Source organism: Pseudorca crassidens, chromosome 6, assembly GCF_039906515.1.
Source record: "Pseudorca crassidens isolate mPseCra1 chromosome 6, mPseCra1.hap1, whole genome shotgun sequence".
NCBI lineage: Eukaryota > Metazoa > Chordata > Mammalia > Artiodactyla > Delphinidae > Pseudorca > Pseudorca crassidens.
The window spans coordinates 39,083,163-39,102,107 of NC_090301.1; the positions used below are offsets into that span (position 1 = coordinate 39,083,163).

At 37.5% G+C, this 18,945-nt stretch overlaps 1 protein-coding gene across 4 annotated transcripts in view; it reads left to right on the forward strand.

Annotated features, from left to right (window-relative positions):
• Positions 1 to 18,945, forward strand: part of DNAH7 (dynein axonemal heavy chain 7) — a 247,269-nt gene that overhangs the window by 56,322 nt on the left and 172,002 nt on the right. For 3 of the 4 annotated variants that reach the window (XM_067741149.1, XM_067741150.1, XM_067741152.1), the window contains exons 12-18: positions 983 to 1,255; positions 2,224 to 2,351; positions 4,653 to 4,731; positions 8,055 to 8,279; positions 10,398 to 10,544; positions 12,556 to 13,241; positions 15,431 to 15,617. In XM_067741149.1, the coding sequence (XP_067597250.1) occupies positions 983 to 1,255; positions 2,224 to 2,351; positions 4,653 to 4,731; positions 8,055 to 8,279; positions 10,398 to 10,544; positions 12,556 to 13,241; positions 15,431 to 15,617 (1,725 nt within the window). Of the gene's footprint in view, positions 1 to 982; positions 1,256 to 2,223; positions 2,352 to 4,652; positions 4,732 to 8,054; positions 8,280 to 10,397; positions 10,545 to 12,555; positions 13,242 to 15,430; positions 15,618 to 18,945 lie in introns of those variants that run through there. The other variant, XM_067741151.1, reaches the window with a different exon arrangement.

The window sequence follows — 18,945 nt, forward strand, 5'->3', positions numbered from 1 at the left end:
TCCCTTTTTCTGGACAACAGGTAGAGACTATATATATTTTTTTTTTCTTTTTTTTTTTTTTTTTTGCGGTACGCGGGCCTCTCACTGTTGTGGCCTCTCCGGTTGCGGAGCACAGGCTCCGGACGCACAGGCTCAGCGGCCATGGCTCACGGGCCCAGCCACTCCACGGCATGTGGGATCTTCCCGGACTGGGGCATGAACCCGTGTCCCCTGCATCGACAGGCGGACCCTCAACCACTGCGCCACCAGGGAAGCTGCATATATATTTTTTAAGTGTAACTTGGTTCAAGATAATAAACCATATATGCACATTTACTTGTCCTCTTATTCAAAAAGAGAAGGAGACAAGTTGTTGAGATTTGTTTGCTTATTTAAAATTGTTGTGTGATACATTCTTGCCCACATTATTCTAATGGTGGTAGCAGAATGCAAATTTTGCAACTAGGGATTTTAGTCTGTTCTAGTTGTTGTTCACACTGACCTCTGAAAGCTCAGAGGTCAATGAATGAGTAAGCAATCCTTCTTTGTTCTACATACATTACTCCTCAAGGTGAAGAAGGGCTGTGACTGTGATCAAAGACTGATGACATTGAGCTGACTTATTTTTTTTAATAATGTATGATGCAAGTGCTACCTTTTAAGCTAGCATATACAACTGTACAAATAAAACATGGATTTTGCTGTTTTGATATTCCAACTCTTATTTTGTGTATGTTCTCAAGTGACTGCTCTTTCCTCCATACAGAAAAACAAAATACTCCTAGGTAGCCTCTAAGAAAAACAAAACATATGAAACCTAGATATTTAAAATACTGCTGTGATTAGACTCTCTACAGATATAGATTAGAAAATCCAAGGGAACTTGTGAATAAATTTAAAAAGACAGTATGGTAAGATGGGCATTTTTACAAAGCTGAATGATATGGTTACCTTAATTTAAAGTATTTTAAATAACTCATATTGTTTTTATTCCTTTGTTTAGGATAGTAAGTCTAAACCAGCAACTTTGAAGCCGATAATTCTGAAGGAAGTTGTTGAAGCTCACAAAGAAAAGGTTAAGGACGTGGTTATATGGGAGAGCATGGCACTGAATGAGCACCTCAGACTCTATGACAAGTATGATTTTTTAATTACCAAAAAAGCTGAGCAAGATGCTGATGCTTTCCTTGCAGAAAATCGTAATTATGAGAAAATAATACAAGAAATTCACAGGTACCAAAAGCTCATAGAGGATATACGGTACACATCTAGAAAGGTAAATGACCCATTTTGTACAACTGTTCTTTGTACCTAGTGATCTCTTCCCAGTTTCATTAGGATGTATTTCTAGACCATACAGTGAAAGAATTAGACCATTATCATTAACAGAAAACTGTTTGGGCCTTTTTATGTGCCAAGCATTGTGGTAAGCTCTGGCTATGCAGAGGTAGACAAAACACATAGTTCTTATGTTTATAGAGCTGAAGGTGTACCCTATAAGGCTGACTTTTTTTTTTGCGGTACGCGGGCCTCTCGCTGTTGTGGCCTGTCCCGTTGTGGAGCACAGGCTCCGGACGCGCAGGCTCAGCGGCCATGGCTCACGGGCCCAGCCGCTGTGCAGCATGTGGGATCTTCCCGGACCGGGGCATGAACCCGCGTCCCCTGCATTGGCAGGCGGACTCTCAATCACTGCGCCACCAGGGAAGCCCTAAGCCTGACTTTTAAGTAATTTATTTTAACTTGGCCCCTCAAAAATATCAAGAACTATTCGGTTTTTTTGCTTTGGTGTGTACAAATCCTTTGGAAAATATGGTAATTATACCAAAATGTGGTTACTTCTGTTTAGTAGGAGACTGGTAATTAAACATTTTCTTCTTTTGTCCTTTTTTATATTTTCCCAAATTACCACCATGACCATGCATTACTTTTTTGTACAGAGAAAGTATAACATTTAAATCCCACTATCTATGTAGCAATAACTCAATTCTCCAAAGTTTTTATATCAATTATTGTCCTGAAATAGAATTGGCTTCCAAGATACACTGTTCAAGGAGATTCACGCAGAAGATAGTGGTAAAATATAAAAGAGTATTTGCAAAACCCTGCCTGCATCATATTAAAAAAAAAAAAACTCAGTTGTATTAGATCATACACACACAAATCAATATTATGGAAAAAGGCAAAATTGTGGGAATCATTTATGTCATTTCATGTTTATTAAACTTTTAATACCTAACATTGCAGACTATTCGTTTAGGAATGTTTGAAATGCGCTGTGAGGAATTAATCAAAGCTTTGGTGAAGCGAGCAGGTATTATTTGTGGAAAACTTATAGCTAAAATGTTCAGAGACCATCAGGAAGTAAATACAAGGTATTTATTTAATATTATATTTTTATTTTGGCGGGTGGAGGAATTAAATAGAATCAACTGTCACTCAACTAAAGTAATGGATTAGAGCAGTGTCATAAATGACAGAAAAGAAAAGATAAAGCCAAACTTATTTCACCTTGGCTCTAAGTGTTATTTTGTGATTTTTAGTATTTTTTCACCATGAATGTGCCTTCCCAGTTGTCTGAATTAGGGTGGTATTAAAATGTGTTTGCATTTCTTTTGTATAAGTCAGGTGGACATTATCTAACTTCAGATTTTTAAGTTTGTGTAATCAATACACAAAGTGAGTTTTCACAGTGGATATACACAGTAGTTGTCAAGGATCTCAAATTTGGAACATCATTTTACTGTAATTACCCTTCAAGGCCATGGTAACACATTACCTTAACTACAAACTCATTTGTTGTCCAATCTGGAGATTTTTAGGAAAACTGACTCATGTTAAGTAAACTTACAGAATGCTAATGTGTGAAGCAGAATACCTGTTTAAGACAAGAAGTGTAGTTAGTTTTCTAGCACTGGTGATAGCGTGGCTCCAGAAACCTCTTTCCTGCTGTCAGTTACGTGGAATAAAACCCCCAAATAATCAGAATTTTTTATAATTATAGTGTTAGGGAAAAAGCATTAAAAAGATATTTCTTTCAGCCTGTAAGAAGCCTGGAGGGAGCTTCATTTACCTACCATACGTCAGGTACAGCGCTAGAGACTTGGACTGAATATGAAAAAAATTCCTGAAGGAAGTTACATTGTAGAAGGGGAAATAGCCATCCAATTCAGTAAATTACAACAAGGTGCCATAAGTTCTGTCCTGAACCACAGAAGTAGAACAGTAGAGAAGGAAGTGATTAATTTCCTTTCGGGGTGAGGTTTGGAGGAGAGGGGGAAAATCAGGGAGGTCTGCAAAGAGGAAGTGATGTAGGAATTCATTTTGAAGGATGAGTAGGAGTCCGCCAGGTGAATGATGTGGGTGAAATAATTCCAGTTAGAGGAAATAATATGTAGAAGGGAGTGAGGTAGGTATGAAAATGGCATGGTGTATTCCAAGAACAAGGAGCGGGTTGTGTTGCTCTCACGGATACTGTGAGCGGGGGAGGCTGAAGAGGGAGGCACCACGTGGAAAAGGGCTAGGACTCGGGCAGCTTATCTGAGAAACAGAACAGTATATTCAGCTTAAAGTACCTTTTCCTCTAAAAGTACTGGAAGAATAGTGAAAATGTCTTTTATTTACAGCATTTCATGCTGAGTGAAATATTTGCTTTAATTTCATAACTATTTCTCTGCCTCTTAGCTGCCCCCAGAGCTCATGCCAGTTCTACTTTTTCCCCTTTTCTCTTAATTATGCCTCTCACCAGACTCACTGGCTGTATAGAGGATATACCAGGACTATTATAGGAACCACTAGATACAAATGCCCTCAACTTCTTGCCCTTACATGTCTCATCTCACCTCTCCATGAACCCCTCCCTATCTGCCTCCCCACATTCTCAGCGGTCAAGAATCTGTCAGCCACTCACTGTTCTCGTCTCTACCTATGAGCTCAGCCCCCTTGCCTCCCATCCCTCTGGACCTGGCTCTACTAGTCGTCCCCTCTGTGTCGCATTTTAAATCTCTCCTTCACTGTGGATTCTGCCTCTGAAATTTACAAACACCGTCAAAACCCTCTTCCGTCCTCCAACCCTCCACTTCAACCCAACATCGTCACCATCCATTCCCTCTCTTTCACCTCACAGCCAATCTTCTTGAAGAAATTTCTGCAGATGTTATCTGAACTTCCTTAGCTCTCACTACTCTTTTTTTAAAATCCCATAGTAAGTTCATTGTTTATATTGCCCACAACCTAAATCCGTAGGAAGTATTTGCATATGACCAGAAGCTTCTGAGCACACAGGCCCATTTTAACCATGCCTTCCAAGTAGACCCACTTTTTGTGCCATCTCAACTAAATCTCTGGTAGAGCCCTTAAAACTCTAGGTTGGAAATGATTGTTCATGGTCTTGCTGTCCATACTGGATTGTGAACTGCTTGAGAACCATTATTGCATCTTACACATTTGTGTACCTCCCTCACTTACTACTGTAGTTGGGAATGGAATAGATGATCATTACATGTGTATTGAATGAATGAGTAAATGAGCACAAATTCGCTTTTAATTAATTAGATGTCATATAGGTAAGGTAATCTGACTGTATTTTTCATGTAATAGAACATTAAAATAGTACACAGGAATATATTTAGGAATAAAATTTAATTATAGAAGATGGGTTTTGTCTGGTGTTTCAGGTTATGTGAGGAATTTGAGAAGATATCTGAAAAGGCTCTTAGCACTCCTCCAAATACAGCAAAACTGATGGAAATGAAGGTATTGTTTATAAGCTCTGTATAGTCATGTGTGTGTAAGTAAATTGTTTTTCTTTTTTCCCCCCAGCTTTTATAGTTATTAACATGATAATACAATAACAAATCGCTCCAAAAGTTAAAACAGGGGCTTAAAATAGTAAGTTACACACACACACACACACACACACACACACACAGCTCATGAGTGTGAAGTTTGGTGATTCAGGCTGGACACTCCTCCTAGATGGTTCTTCTGGACTCAATCATATCAGCTAGTTCTCAGCTGGGTTGACTAGTGTAATTAGCTTCAGAAGCTTGACTCTGCTTCGCTTGTCTCTCAGACTTCAACAGGCTCACCTGGGCATGTCTTCATGGTATGGTAGAGGCACAAAAGCAAGCCCAATTGTACAAATGCTTTTCAAGTTTCTGCCTGTGTCACATTAGCGAATAGCCTGTTGACCAAAATGGCCACAGAGCCAGTGAGAGGACACTACAAGGACAGACAGTGGGAGAGGTGAAGTATTAGAGTTATTAATGCAGTTGTCTACAAGAATCTTTTTGAGAGCACTATTAATAATTGTTACCATGCCAGCAGGCATAAACCAGGACTGTCTTGGGCAACCTGAGATATGCAGTCATCCTTCATTTTTTTAATCAACAAATATTTAATCCTTAAGTAATATTTTGTTTTTGATAGGCTTTTATTATATATTAAACATTTCTGTGGTAGTTTGCTGAAAAGTGTTTTGAGCATAGGACTTATGGTACTAAAAATATTAGAGAAGTCTTGCATCATTTTTCTTGTTGCCTCTGTGCTTGAAGTCTACCTGATGGTAATAAAATAATATAAAACACCTGGTTTATCATCCATTTATTTTGTTCCTTTTCCATTCTTATAACATTACACTTTTACAGGATCTTCTTTTTCCTTTTCTAGCAATCTGAAGATCCAAAATAGAACCCTTGTGTTCCTAGATTTTAAAATATTTAAGCAAACCCAGCAAAACATGTTAAATCATTCAAAACTTTGTATAGGTAGGAAATTACAAAAGGTGTTCAAATGATTAGGTACATTAAATTATTCACTTAAAAATTTGTGAAAATCACTAGAACCAAATTTTGCATATCAGCCTCTAAAGGGTTCTATTTCCTTTAAAGTATTTGTACTTAGATTGGGGTTCTTAACATGTGAATTTATGTGTATGTGTGTGTATCAAATACAAACAAACCTATGATATCCTTTTTAGAATTTTTTATATTTTACATGAGTTATTGTAGAACATCAAGTGATACTTTGATTATGGATGATTTGAAAGGTAGCTGGAGAGTTCCATAGCTGGAAATTCCTTTGAAAAAAATGAATACTGAGTATGAAGAGTGTTATTTATTTACCCTCTTAACCATCGCTGGAAGTATTTAGGAATTTGGAGTTATTTAGTGTGAATTTCTATTGTTCATAGAAACATTTCACAGAATTAGCAAGTAGGATTCATTACCTAATATTTAAAATATTTCTGTATCTTGAAAAAGTTTATTCTTGTAAGGGCATAAATATCTTCTCGGTTTATTCAATACAGACATCAGTCATTTTTTATCAGTAAGAGGAAATAAAGATACAGTTGTTTGACTACATAAAAAGCTGATTAACCAAATTACAAAAATGTATCTTCACTTAGATCACTGTTTGGATTTGCAACAGAAAAACATTCTAATTAGAATGGCATATCAATGAAAGCTTTTAAGGCAATGTCCTTTTTATCTTTTTAATTACAAAAGTGAAAATTTAAACAATATGGAACTGTACAAAGTAAACGTTCCTCTTTTTCCATAATTCCTTTTTTTTGGGGTAATGGTTCTTTCCAAACCTATGTATATATATGGCACTAGGGAGAGTGATGAAAAGGGAGAGCCAGAGAGAGGTGGTTATTAGACACTTAAAAGAACTTTAAAAGCATTAAGAAAAGAAGCATTTACTTCTTAGACAGGGAGGTGTGGGGTATAACAGGGAAGGTAAACACAGGTAGGTACAAGTAATTGGCAGTTTTCTCATTTTTCAGGGGGATAGCAGGTTTCTTTCAGAATTTATGTTAAGATATATGCATAAATTAGTATGTTTCAAAAGAGGTTTGAGAGAGCTACATGTATATATGTCCATACACATGGGCACCTCCATGTGCATGTGTACACACACACATACACACACACCTATATATTCACCCACTCACACACACACAGAGCTTTGTCTTTGCAAAAATAGAATCATTACTCCTGCAAATTATTTTATTCACTTAACAGTAGACCTTCTCTGTACTTCTACGAAGTAAATAGGGCTCTTACTTTCTTCCAAAATCAATAGCCAATTACTTCAGTACAATTTATTAAATGATCTGCCATTTCACTCCTGGTTTGAAATGCCTCTTTTTCAACACTAAATTTCCATTTGTACTTGGATCTATTTCTAAACTCTGTTCTGTTCCATTCTCTACTCCTGAGCCAGAACAGGAACTGTTTAAATTATTGCATCTATATAGTATATTTTGCTATTTAGCCGGGCTAGTCTCTATCGTTTTCCTTTTTCATGATCATCTTTGCCTACTCTTGAGTACTTTCAGAGACTTTTAAAATTACATCAAATTTAGTTTTTTTAAAATGCCATTGCAATTTTGATTGAAATTGCATTGACTTTCTAGACTGGTGGGAGGAGAATTTACATCTTATAATATTATGTTTTAACGTGGGTTTCCATATTTATTTGGTACTTTTAAAACGTCCTTCAGTAAAGTGCTGTAGTCTTCCTCATAGATTCAGCACCTTCCTTGTTAAATTTGTCTGCAGTTATATTTTAGTTTTATAACTAAGGAAAGTGTTGCAGCACTGGTGTCTGTTGCAAGTTTGCAATTTTACATTTGTTATGGTGGTTATTTGACTAACTGTCCCCTCCACTAAACTATAAGCTCTCTGAGGACAAAGCCCAGGTCTGTTTCTGTCACACTGTATTGCCAGCACCCGGCACAGTATCAGGCACATAATAGGTGCCCGAAATGCTCTTCTGAAAGAATAAATGATATCACTCAGCATCTGCTTCTCATATTCCAGAGAACCATAGCATCCTTTGGTTTCCCAGTGCTCTTTGTGTGTTGTTTAGTATTTCTGGTTTTCACCCTGCTCTGTCAGTAAAGGTTTTCAGGATGGATGAGAAGCAGACTGTGCTGCAGTCCCCTATTTGGAACCAAAAGTCTATACTTCTAACAAGTCTGTACATATTTATGCAGTGTATTTCTACAGGCTATTTTTTGACATGAGCTGTTCCTTAAAATGCCATCTGTAATTTTTGTTTTCTCTCAGGCTTATATTCAGAAAGTAGAGACAGTTGATATGATTGAACTGGGACGGAGATTGGTGGATTCTAAAAACTGCCTCGCCTTCCTCATTGAGTGTACCAACTTTTCTCCAGCAGACATTAGGCTAAATAATAATGTCTTCCAGTGGTATGGAAGAATGGATGAAATTTTTGACGAACACAGGAAGATCATTAAGGAGAAAACAGAACAATATCAAGAAGGTCTTAAGGTGGGAATCATGGATATTTTGAATTATTTTCATTTTCTGGAAATATTTAACTTCTTACATAGCAATGTCAGCTCCTCTATTTCAAAGAGAGTATATCTTAGCTCTCTCCTCCCATAAGTCTTAGTAGAGGATAGGACACATAATGGATGGATGTGGCATCATTTCTTCCTTTTTCAAGGGAGAAAACATTTGAATATATTGCCCACAAATGACCATTAATAAGAATAATATTTATCTTATATGGTTTATAGTACTGTCTTGAGTTTATTTTTTATTAAGGTCAAAGCTCCCTTGGTGAGGTGAGCCTTCACACCTCATAATCACCAACTCGCCGAAGTACCGTGCCCAGAACCATCACTATAACATTCCGTGACTTGAACCTTTGGTGTGTGTGTCCTACATATAAGATGGTGTGTGATTCGCCCCATCTACCTGTCCAGGCTCACCTCCTACCTCTCCCCACTTCTTGCTCTTGACTCTTCAGTAACCCTGAGCAACTTCTGGTCCCTGCTCTCCTACACCTCTCATCTCTTACCTGCTCTCTCCGTTCTCTCTGGAGCGACCTGCCGCCCCGCCTGTCTATCTAGCAAAGTCAGCTGACTTTCTGAGAAGCTCTTTCAGTCAGACCTCAGTACTGCTTCTCCTCTGCTCCCATGACACTTTTAACACACCTCCACCGGGCTAATTATCTGATCATTATGTTATTATTTCCATCTCCCCATTAGTCGGTCAGCTCCTTGATGGCAGGGCTGTCTCATTTTTACCTTTTCTCCATTTATATCTGCTTGGCTAGCACAGTGCCTGACACACAGAAATGCCGTGAGCACTTCATAGCTATTAAGTGAATAAATGACACAGTATTTTCAGTCTCATTTTACAGATGAAGAGACTAAGGTTCCCAAGTGAAGGTGAAGAGGCTTGTTTCAAGTCAGCCAGTAGAGCTGTTTGATAGCAAGCCTAACCTCTTTCTACCTCACTATAGCAAATACGATTAATTGGCAGCATATGTTGTTTGCAGAATAAATTATAGACTTAAAACAAAAAAAACTCTTCATTTTAAACTATAAGTCTATATTTAAGTCTATATTTCTGTTTTATGTTTAGACCATTTCAGAAATTTTTAAAACCTGTAGAAAGCATCATGAGTATTTGATGCTTACGCTACAATATAATAGACCCTTAGGAAATCACTAGGTGGCCCAGAATTATCTATACTTCGTTGTAATGTATACCATTCTACAAACTACACATAGTGTTAATGAATTTTTCCTCTCATTTTCCTTCCCCCACTGGGCCAGAGCAATAAATTGGCCAGAAAACCAAAGAGGACAGAAATCAACCTAGATAATCTATAAAATATAAAATCTATTTTTGAATAACCTGGATTTGACTTCTGAATATTTTATTCAGAGCTGTTTTTTTAAGAGCCATTTAATTTGGAATGCACTACCAATGACAATTTCATAAGAAGCCTTTCTCATTAAAAAAAAAAACAAACAAACACACACACCTGTTTTATACTGGCAGGGTTTAGTTTTTCGGCTTTTAAATCTTGATTTATTTATTTTATTTCCTGTGAAGAGAGCCCATGGGACAAGAAAAATAACTTTGGAATACTTTGTTTTAGCATTGCTGATTGAAGAGATACCTGACTATCAGAACGCAATGAAAGAAATTCAGTTTTTTCCAGTTGTTTGTAAAAATGCTACCTTTACAGGCCTTAAAAAAAAAATTGGAGTTCACTTTTAGCCTCTTACTTGATTATTGTGAGATTTTTTTCAAGTGATTGTATTTCATTAGCATACTAAAGACATACCATCGTTTAGCACATTCTTATTCATTTTATTAGAACTTCTTACCTTGATAATACAAGGGTAAACTTTCTCTAATTTGTGCATTATAGGAATCTGAATCCATTAATCTTAAATCCCAACTCTTAAAAATTCTGTATATTTTGAATCCCAGTCATCTTCAAGATCATCCCTTTCTTCATATTTTGCCAGTGACAGAATATAATAATAATAATTCTGACAATCCTTACAAATTCTAAAATTTTCTCTTGATGCCTAGGGGTTTTTAACTCTTAAAAATAGTAACGAAAATAATTGTTTTTATTAGTTACGGTGTGAACGGTTTGTGGAGGAATTGCAGAGTTATGCTAAACAGACAGAAGAATTCTACTCGTTTGGAGATCTTCAAGATATACAGCGGTACCTGAAAAAGGCTCAGACACTGAATGGAAAGTTGGATTTAGCAGCAGACAAGGTATAATTTTAAAATTCTTAATAGGATGAATGAGTTCAACAGAATGAGCATTTGAATTTGTATTGGATATTCACCTTTAAGAAATGGATTCAAATAGAAGAGTTAAACTACATTTAACTAGAGATTAATATGAATGGCACAAATAGATTTTATAGACATGCTTCAAGGAGGGAGCAGCATTGCTGTTTTCTATTGGTAGTATTAACATTTCAGTGGCCTTCATCTTTTAAAGATAGAGTTATATCTCCACCTGCTTTTTAATCTTGATCATTTACATTCTGTGATAACACCTGGTTACTGTTTAGATTTCCCACCTCCATGGAAGCCAGCTTAGATTTGGTGGCTGTGTTTTTAAATTAGGTCCATTATTTTCTCCCATCAAGCTACTTTGTTCCCAGTACCGCTATTTCAGAAATCAGTGCACCTGGGTGGGAAAAAGCTGTACTCTTTGCCATGTTAGAAGTTTGAAATTTTTAATTGCGTTTTTTATAAAAAGGGGAAATATGAAAACAGACCATATTATGATGCTCTACCACTTTTTATATATTGTAAGATTTTAGTATCTTAGTTCAGGTAATTAAATAGTTTATAATAATCTCAGATATGTAAATGTATGTTGAGACAAGAGAAATTGTAGATTTTTTAAAACTGATGCCACTGAAATTTTAAGCAATCTACATAATTTACGTATCTATCTCACTCTTTTCAATTCTATAGATTTCTCATCTACATCTCCCATATCCTCACAACTTCACTACTAATCTAAGAGAAAATTAATGCTTTCTTTGTGTCTCTTATCCTACTTACCTTCAAGGCCCAGCCCTGGTTGTAGCTTCTCTAGCATCTGTGATTGCGCTATTTCAGCAGGCTCTCTTGTCTCTGAGTGATAGCATTTTTAAAAGTACACCATTCATTTTATATTAAATGGCTACTGCTCTAACACATCTCTTCTGTTACCTTATATTATTAAATAATTGGTATCTAACTCCTCATCTGGATTACTAACTCTTGGAATTGGTACTTTGCAATATACTTTTTTCTATTTTCCACAGTATCTAACACAATGCTGTGTTTATTAAAAGTAATTATGTTCTTGGGACTTACTTGGTGACACAGTGGTTAAGAATCCGCCTGCCAGTGCAGGGGACAGGGGTTCGAGCCCTGGTCTGGAAAGATCCCACATACCACGGAGCAGCTAAGCCTGTGGGCCACAACTACTGAGCCTGCGCTCTAGAACCTGTGGGCCACAGCTACTGAGCTGCGTGCCACAACTACTGAAACCCGTGCACCTCGAGCCCGTGCTCTGCAACAAACAGAAGCCACTGCAATGAGAAGCCCGCGCACCACAACTAAGAGTAGCCCCCGCTCGCCACAACTAGAGAAAGCCAGTGCACAGCAACAAAGACCCAATGCAGCCAAAAATAAATTTAAAAAATGAATTTTTAAAAAAGTAATTAAGTTCTTGTGAGTTAATAAATGAAGCTAGGGCTTCTCTGGTGGCGCAGTGGTTGAGAGTCCGCAGGCCGATGCAGGGGACATGGGTTCATGCCCCGGTCCGGGAAGATCCCACATGCCGCGGAGCGGCTGGGCCCGTGAGCCATGGCCTCTGAGCCTGTGCGTCCGGAGCCTGTGCTCCGCAACGGGAGAGGCCACAACAGTGAGAGGCCCGCGTACCGCAAAAAAAAATAAATAAAATAAAATAAATGAAGCTATATCCTCAGTATATCTGGATGGGCAGAGACTTTTTATATATATAAATTTACTATTTTAACTAACTTAACCAGTCATTTTTCTCTGGAAACTGTAATAAAAAAGAAATAGGAACAACAAAAATAAAATAAAGCAAATAGGAAAAAAGAGATCACTGCTCAGTTTTTCTAGTTATGGCCTAATTTAACTTTAGGGTTTAATGAGAGGTTTTTTTGGTCACATTTGATATAAATATTTTTTAAAACTTTATTTTGAATATCATTCACTTTCAGAATAACATACTTAATACTTGTCCTTCCAGATTGAGCAGCTTAATGCTGAGGAGGAGGCGTTTGGTTGGCTACCATCAATATATCCTCAACGTAAAAAAATCCAAGATGGTTTGAACCCTTATCTTCGTCTCTATGAAACTGTTGTAGAATTTAGCACCAAATACAGGGCATGGACAGAAGGACCATATCACAAGGTGAATCCAGACCAAATAGAAGCAGAAGTTGGAAATTACTGGAGAGGACTATATAAGCTGGAGAAAACCTTCCATGATTCTCCAAATGCATTGGCAATGACAAAAAAAGTAAGAGCAAAGGTGGAAGATTTCAAGCAGCACATTCCTCTCATTCAAGTGGTTTGTAATCCTGGTTTGCGCCCCAGGCACTGGGAGGCCATGTCCAGCATCGTCGGTTACCCCCTGGAGCCAGCAGTTGATTCCACTGTCTTCTCTTTTATAGATATGAATCTGGAACCATATTTAGATAGGTTTGAAGGTATTAGTGAAGCAGCTAGCAAAGAATATTCTCTCGAAAAGGCCATGGAGAAGATGATTAATGAATGGGATGCAGTGGAATTTGTCATTCTTCCTTATAGAGAAAGTGGGACATTTATTTTGTCATCAGTTGATGAAATTCAGATGTTGTTGGATGACCATATTATTAAGACACAAACTATGCGAGGATCTCCTTTCGTTAAACCCTATGAAAAACAAATGAGGTAAAGTGTTATTTATATGACAGTGTTTATACTATGTTACCAAAATTATCACTCATATGGAATATCCAGTTCTTCTTAAAAATTGGTTCTGTACTTTATGCTTAATATGTTAAATAGTGTATTGTAAGGAATGATAACCTTTATTGCTTTTGGAAGAGTCCTGATCCTTTTGCTATCATATATATTCATAACAAAGGTAGTAGACAGTCAGCTTCCAGATATTCATTTTTATTGCCCACAATCTGATCTTATACATTTGACTCTCAAAAATAGTCTCATGCCTATGAACACAGTTTATAGAACATATAAACTGTAAAACTGAAGATGATAATGTAATTTTCCAAATATACTAATTAGTTTGTTGTCGATGATTCCTCAAAGCCTATTGTAATTTCCAGTCATATGCATAAAGAATGGCTAGATAAGTGCAAAAGCATGAAACTATGATTCTCATCTGGAATTTTGAGCGTCTGACACAGCCAACTAAATCTGACCTTTATCCTGTCAGTTTTTTTTTTTTTTTTGCGGTACGTGGGCCTCTCACCGTTGTGGCCTCTCCCGTTGCGGAGCACAGGCTCCGGACGCACAAGCTCAGCGGCCATGGCTCACGGGCCCAGCCGCTCTGCGGCATGTGGGATCTTCCCGGACCGGGGCACGAACCCGTGTCCCCTGCATCGGCAGGCGGACTCTCAACCACTGCGCCACCAGGGAAGCCCATCCTGTCAGTTTTTAAATTTTTTTGTGATTTCTTTTAAGCAGCTTATATTTTATCTTAAAAAAGAGTAAATCCAAGTCAGACTACCAACTCCACTGTGAATTTGCATGGTGAGGGAAAGCTACCTGCTTGGTGATATCAGCCTCTTGTTATTGATATATTATCCTAAACCTGAGCTTGCTCAGCTGTTGGTGCTGGCTCAGTGTTTGATTGCTGTGCCTCCTGCCCAGCTTGCTCCAATGTGCTCATCAAGAGTAATTTTTGAACTTCTCTGAAAGTGGTATATCTAGATTCTATTTTTAAGGACTGTTCATGAGATCATTAGCTAGTGAGAAATTTTTTGCATTAGTCAGGGGTTAGATGGAGAAGGAGGGAAGAGTACCAGAAGGAAGTAGAGGCGTTCATTTCCCTGTGTGAAAGACACATTTATTGATGAACATTGAAAGGAAGGTGTTTTAGAAAGACATTTAAAAATGCCTGGTGACTTTCTGAACTCCTGTATACATTTCTTGGTTTTAACAATCTAAAATTATAAATGACGAGTAATGTATGAATCTACACATAAAGCCATCCCATCTCTAAGTTTTGTTGCCATTAACCAATCATTCTTCTTTATGGCCATGTTATCTCTTATAGTGTAGTGGTTACAGCTGTCTGGGTTCAAATCTGGCTCTATTGTTTATTAGCTGAGTGAGCTTGAACCTGGTACTTACCTCTATGTACCTTAGTCTCCCTACTGGTAAAAAGATACAACACTCTGGACTCTGCCTCCTTGGGTTGTTGTGAGGATAGAGCAAATACATGCAAAGACCATAGAACTGTGCTTGTAAAATTGTCAGTTTATGCTGTAATTATAATATTTATTCTTGAGGAAGTTAAGTTGTTTTTGTTCTCCATATTTAGAAATAAACTGATAACTCATTGTAAATTCAAAAATGCTTCCTTCTCACGAATGCCACACTAGTGTATTTAAGATTATGTAGATTTTTCTTTAAATGCCAGTTATATCTTATGAATTGAAATATTTTATTCTGGAAATACAGCCTTTATGGCCCCAAAGTTTTTAAAAACTGAAAAAATAAGAATGTTAAAGGAAATAAATCTTGGATGTAATTACCTTTCCTAAGAAGTTCCGAGTGCCCTTGATTGAGAATACCATCAGCATCTCTAAAATCTCATTTCTCAGTTTGTACCCTTTGTCCATAGAATCGGATTGCAGAAAGGTTTACTGATATACAGAAACCAACCCATTTGTAGATAGGTACATCTAACATGTATATATCTGTATTAGCATAAATGTTGATGCTATTATTCAGAGACAGATTTTGTAGAACAGAGCTAGTAGGTAGAAGAATGGAAATTGGAATAACACCATTGCATGTAAGATTGACAGCCTAGTCATGGTTTTGAGTTTTATCATCTGAAACATTGCTTGGTTTGCTGTTGATAAGAGCCACTGTGTTTTGCTTCTCAGGCAATGGGAGGGCAAACTCCTGCTGCTTCAGGAGATTCTGGATGAATGGCTCAAGGTCCAAGCCACGTGGCTGTATTTGGAGCCCATTTTTAGTTCTCCGGACATTATGTCTCAAATGCCTGAGGAAGGCAGACGATTTACAACCGTGGATAAAATGTGGAGAGATATAATGAAAAGCGTAGTACAGGTAGGTAAAAATCTCTGAGAATGTGATTGTTTTGTTGAAGTGACATGATTTTTGTGTTCAAAACAATCTAAATAAGCCATTGTCTTTTTCCCACGTAGGCTCCTTTTCAGATATTATTTTAGAATCCCAGGAGCAAGAAACATCAAAAGGAAAATAGGTATTTTGTCCTGATTACTTATTGAGGTCAAAATTCAATTTGCATTACTTAATGATAGTTGTTCTTATTGGACGCTCTGGTAGGAAGACAGTGTGCTCAGCACGCACTGTCCTGTCTATTCTCTGGTCCCCATGTAACTGGCTGCACCACCACTGAAATGTGCCATGGTGGGAAAAGGTCAGCATGCCAACTGCTCAATCAACAAGTTTCTCTGTAGGGACAAAAAAAAAAAAAAAAAAAGAGCTGCTGCAAAGGTAAATATACTTAAAGAACCCAATAAATACAAACAAAATGCAATCTACCAATCAATCACCACACAAATCCAGTGGAGAACTTAGAATTTAAGTTAAGGAGGGAATTTAATAAAAACCAGTAACACCAAAAAAGGTATGGTTTTTGTTCAGTTCAAAAGACATTTATTTATTTACTGCCTGCAAAGCGTGGTTTGTGTGTTAGTGGAAGTTAAGGTTAAAATACAAGAAATATTAGCTATTAAATTATATCATTAAATGAATGTAAACTTCTCTATTGGTGTTTTGATCAAATACAATATTGTAAGATAGGAAGAGTATTATCTTAAAGTTTTTCTACCCTAAAATGGAAATATGCATATTTTTATTATTTAAACTTCGAAAATTGTGACTCTAATCCTAAATACTGATGATACTGTATCAATGTCACTATATGATTTTATAGGAAAATATTCCATAAGATGGACATGGGTCTGTTTATTTAATAAGTTTACTTCATTTTATGTAATAATACTTGAAACAAAGCTTCTGTATAAACCAAACTTTTGTAGAATTAATCACACAGGAATTCCATATTTAAAGGACCTACTGGTGAGTCACTTTGTAACACATTTACTCATTTCTAATTAATTTGTTTTATAAATTTAGCCTTTCCTATATTGTTTCCTTACAACAGGGCAAAACCCTTAAAACATGTATACATTTTTGTTTGGAAGGGGATGAAGTAGAATTTTTTTGTTGCCCAAAAAAGATAAAAAGTAGATGCTTGTATTCTCCTAGTTAATATAATCTTAAAAGTTAAAAAAATTCTTTTTTTGACATTCGATCAAAATACTCTTCAAAATTCATATTGCTAGGGAAATTTTATAGATAGTTCAATGCCTAGGAAAGGGGAAGCTATGCTGAGTCTAGTAAATAAAGGAGAAAGATTTTCAATTCTATAAAACTACATTAAAAACATATTAACAGAAAAGCATTACTTCCTCTCCTTCCCAAATAAGCAGTTTTCTTTGGATGACACTTCATTTACTTTTGCTATAAGACTTGATTATCTTCTTCAACTGGCTTTACATTTTGTTTTTCTCGACATGTTAGTATTCAGGACAGCTTTTGTCCATATTCTCCGGAGCTTTGAAAAGAAACATAAATCCATATTCTCTCAGGAAGGCTAATGACGATGATTTGTATAGTAGAAGCCACTGGATTAAACGCTTGGTACAAAAAGCCATCACTTTCAGTCTTATGGGTTTCTAATAAATGTTCTTTTAGAACTATGCCAAGAGAAAAGGCTCAGAGGTTAAAAACAGAATGTAAATGATGCTGTTAATATAAATGGCTTGAATTGAGGTTATCTTGGTTCCTTAAGGTATAAGCATGAAATAGTTGTATGTTTTGGTACCTGTTCCTAACTACGCTTGGCCAAAGGCTGTTTCTCACTGGGGAAAGCTCCCTTACTGACCTTTCAGTGTAATTCCAGAATTTTCCAGTCACTTTTGTTTATTAAGATAGTTTTGCCTATGAAGACTGAGCTGTACCTGTTTGAAAACCTCAATCTCTTGTTCTACTTAGAACTCTTCTCCTACCCATAGTCAGGTAACCCTGGGGCTCTGGTGGGGTGGGGACTGCACTTTCCCACACTGCTTCTCTCTTTCCTGGTCACTTGGTATTGGGACAGGGAGAAGGTAGGGAGGAGGTGAAGAGGAAAAGGGAAGGAGGGGGAGAAAATAGAAAGAGGAAGAGAGGGAGAAAAAGAGGGAGAGGGAGAGAAAATGTACTGATGTAACCGATCCAGCCAAATTGGCTATTCTTTTCTTTGGTGGTCATAAGGTGGACAGCCTCCTGTCTCTGGTACCTGCACTGTGCCTTTACAGTTGATCATCACAACTAGTCTAGCTTTTTGGCCAGTTGTGGAGAGGTGAAGTCCACAGATTAACTCAGTGTGGACAGGTGAAGACCCCGACAAGCTCTGGCTGCTGAGGGATGCTATCTTGAGCATCTCCCCTAGGTTTGGTCATCCTCTGCCAGACTTGACTCCATCTTCCAACTGATCTACCAATGATGGCTTTTGCCACATTCCTCTCATATGCATGTCTTTGGCCCCATATTCTAGTAGTATTTCACAGATCTGTAGCCCTTAATTTCACCTGGGGTCTGCAGCACCTGGGATCCATCTTCTGTACTTCTTGGTAACCTTGAGCACATGGTCCCTGCCCTTCCTTCACCTGGGCGTCCCACCATACCACCTTCTCCCAGAGTTCTTCTCCTGTTCTGATAGCACTGGCACAGATCAGCATGCTGGTGATGGAACAGACTTACAGTTGGAGAAGAAGACGTTAGCCTCCTCTCTTTACATGCACTTGAAAACTTTTCTAGGGACTCTCTTGGGCCCCCTCCCTAATACAGGAACAGTGAATTGCCCATCATTTGGGGTTGAAGGAAGTGGATAATCTTTTGCGTGTACCCAAACTTGACTTTTGATCCACATGAGTCTTTTGTATTTCGTACAAGGCAGGAAAAGGCACTCTTGAATATCTCCCCAAACCTTTTCCTTTTGTAGTCTAACTGCATCTCAGTAAATATGAACACTATTCCCCCTGTTTTTCTTTTTCCTTTTACTATAGTAAATATGGTCACTTGGCGCCAAGCATCTCACCTCTTTCTAGTGAGCTGGAAAGCTAAAATTGTGTCTCCCAGACTCCTTAGCATCTAAGTTTCTGGAAGTGAATTCGATTTCGATGATTAGGTACGCTCATTTGGGATTTGGAAGGCATACAGTGGCCATCTTCTTGCCATTTTAGCTAGTTCTGCTGTCAAGTAAGATCACTTTTTTTTTTTCTTTTCCTACAGACTTCAGTGTCTGGTCACCAGTTTTATGGGTATTTACAGCCGATGATGATGGTGGCTTCGTGATCCTGCTCTC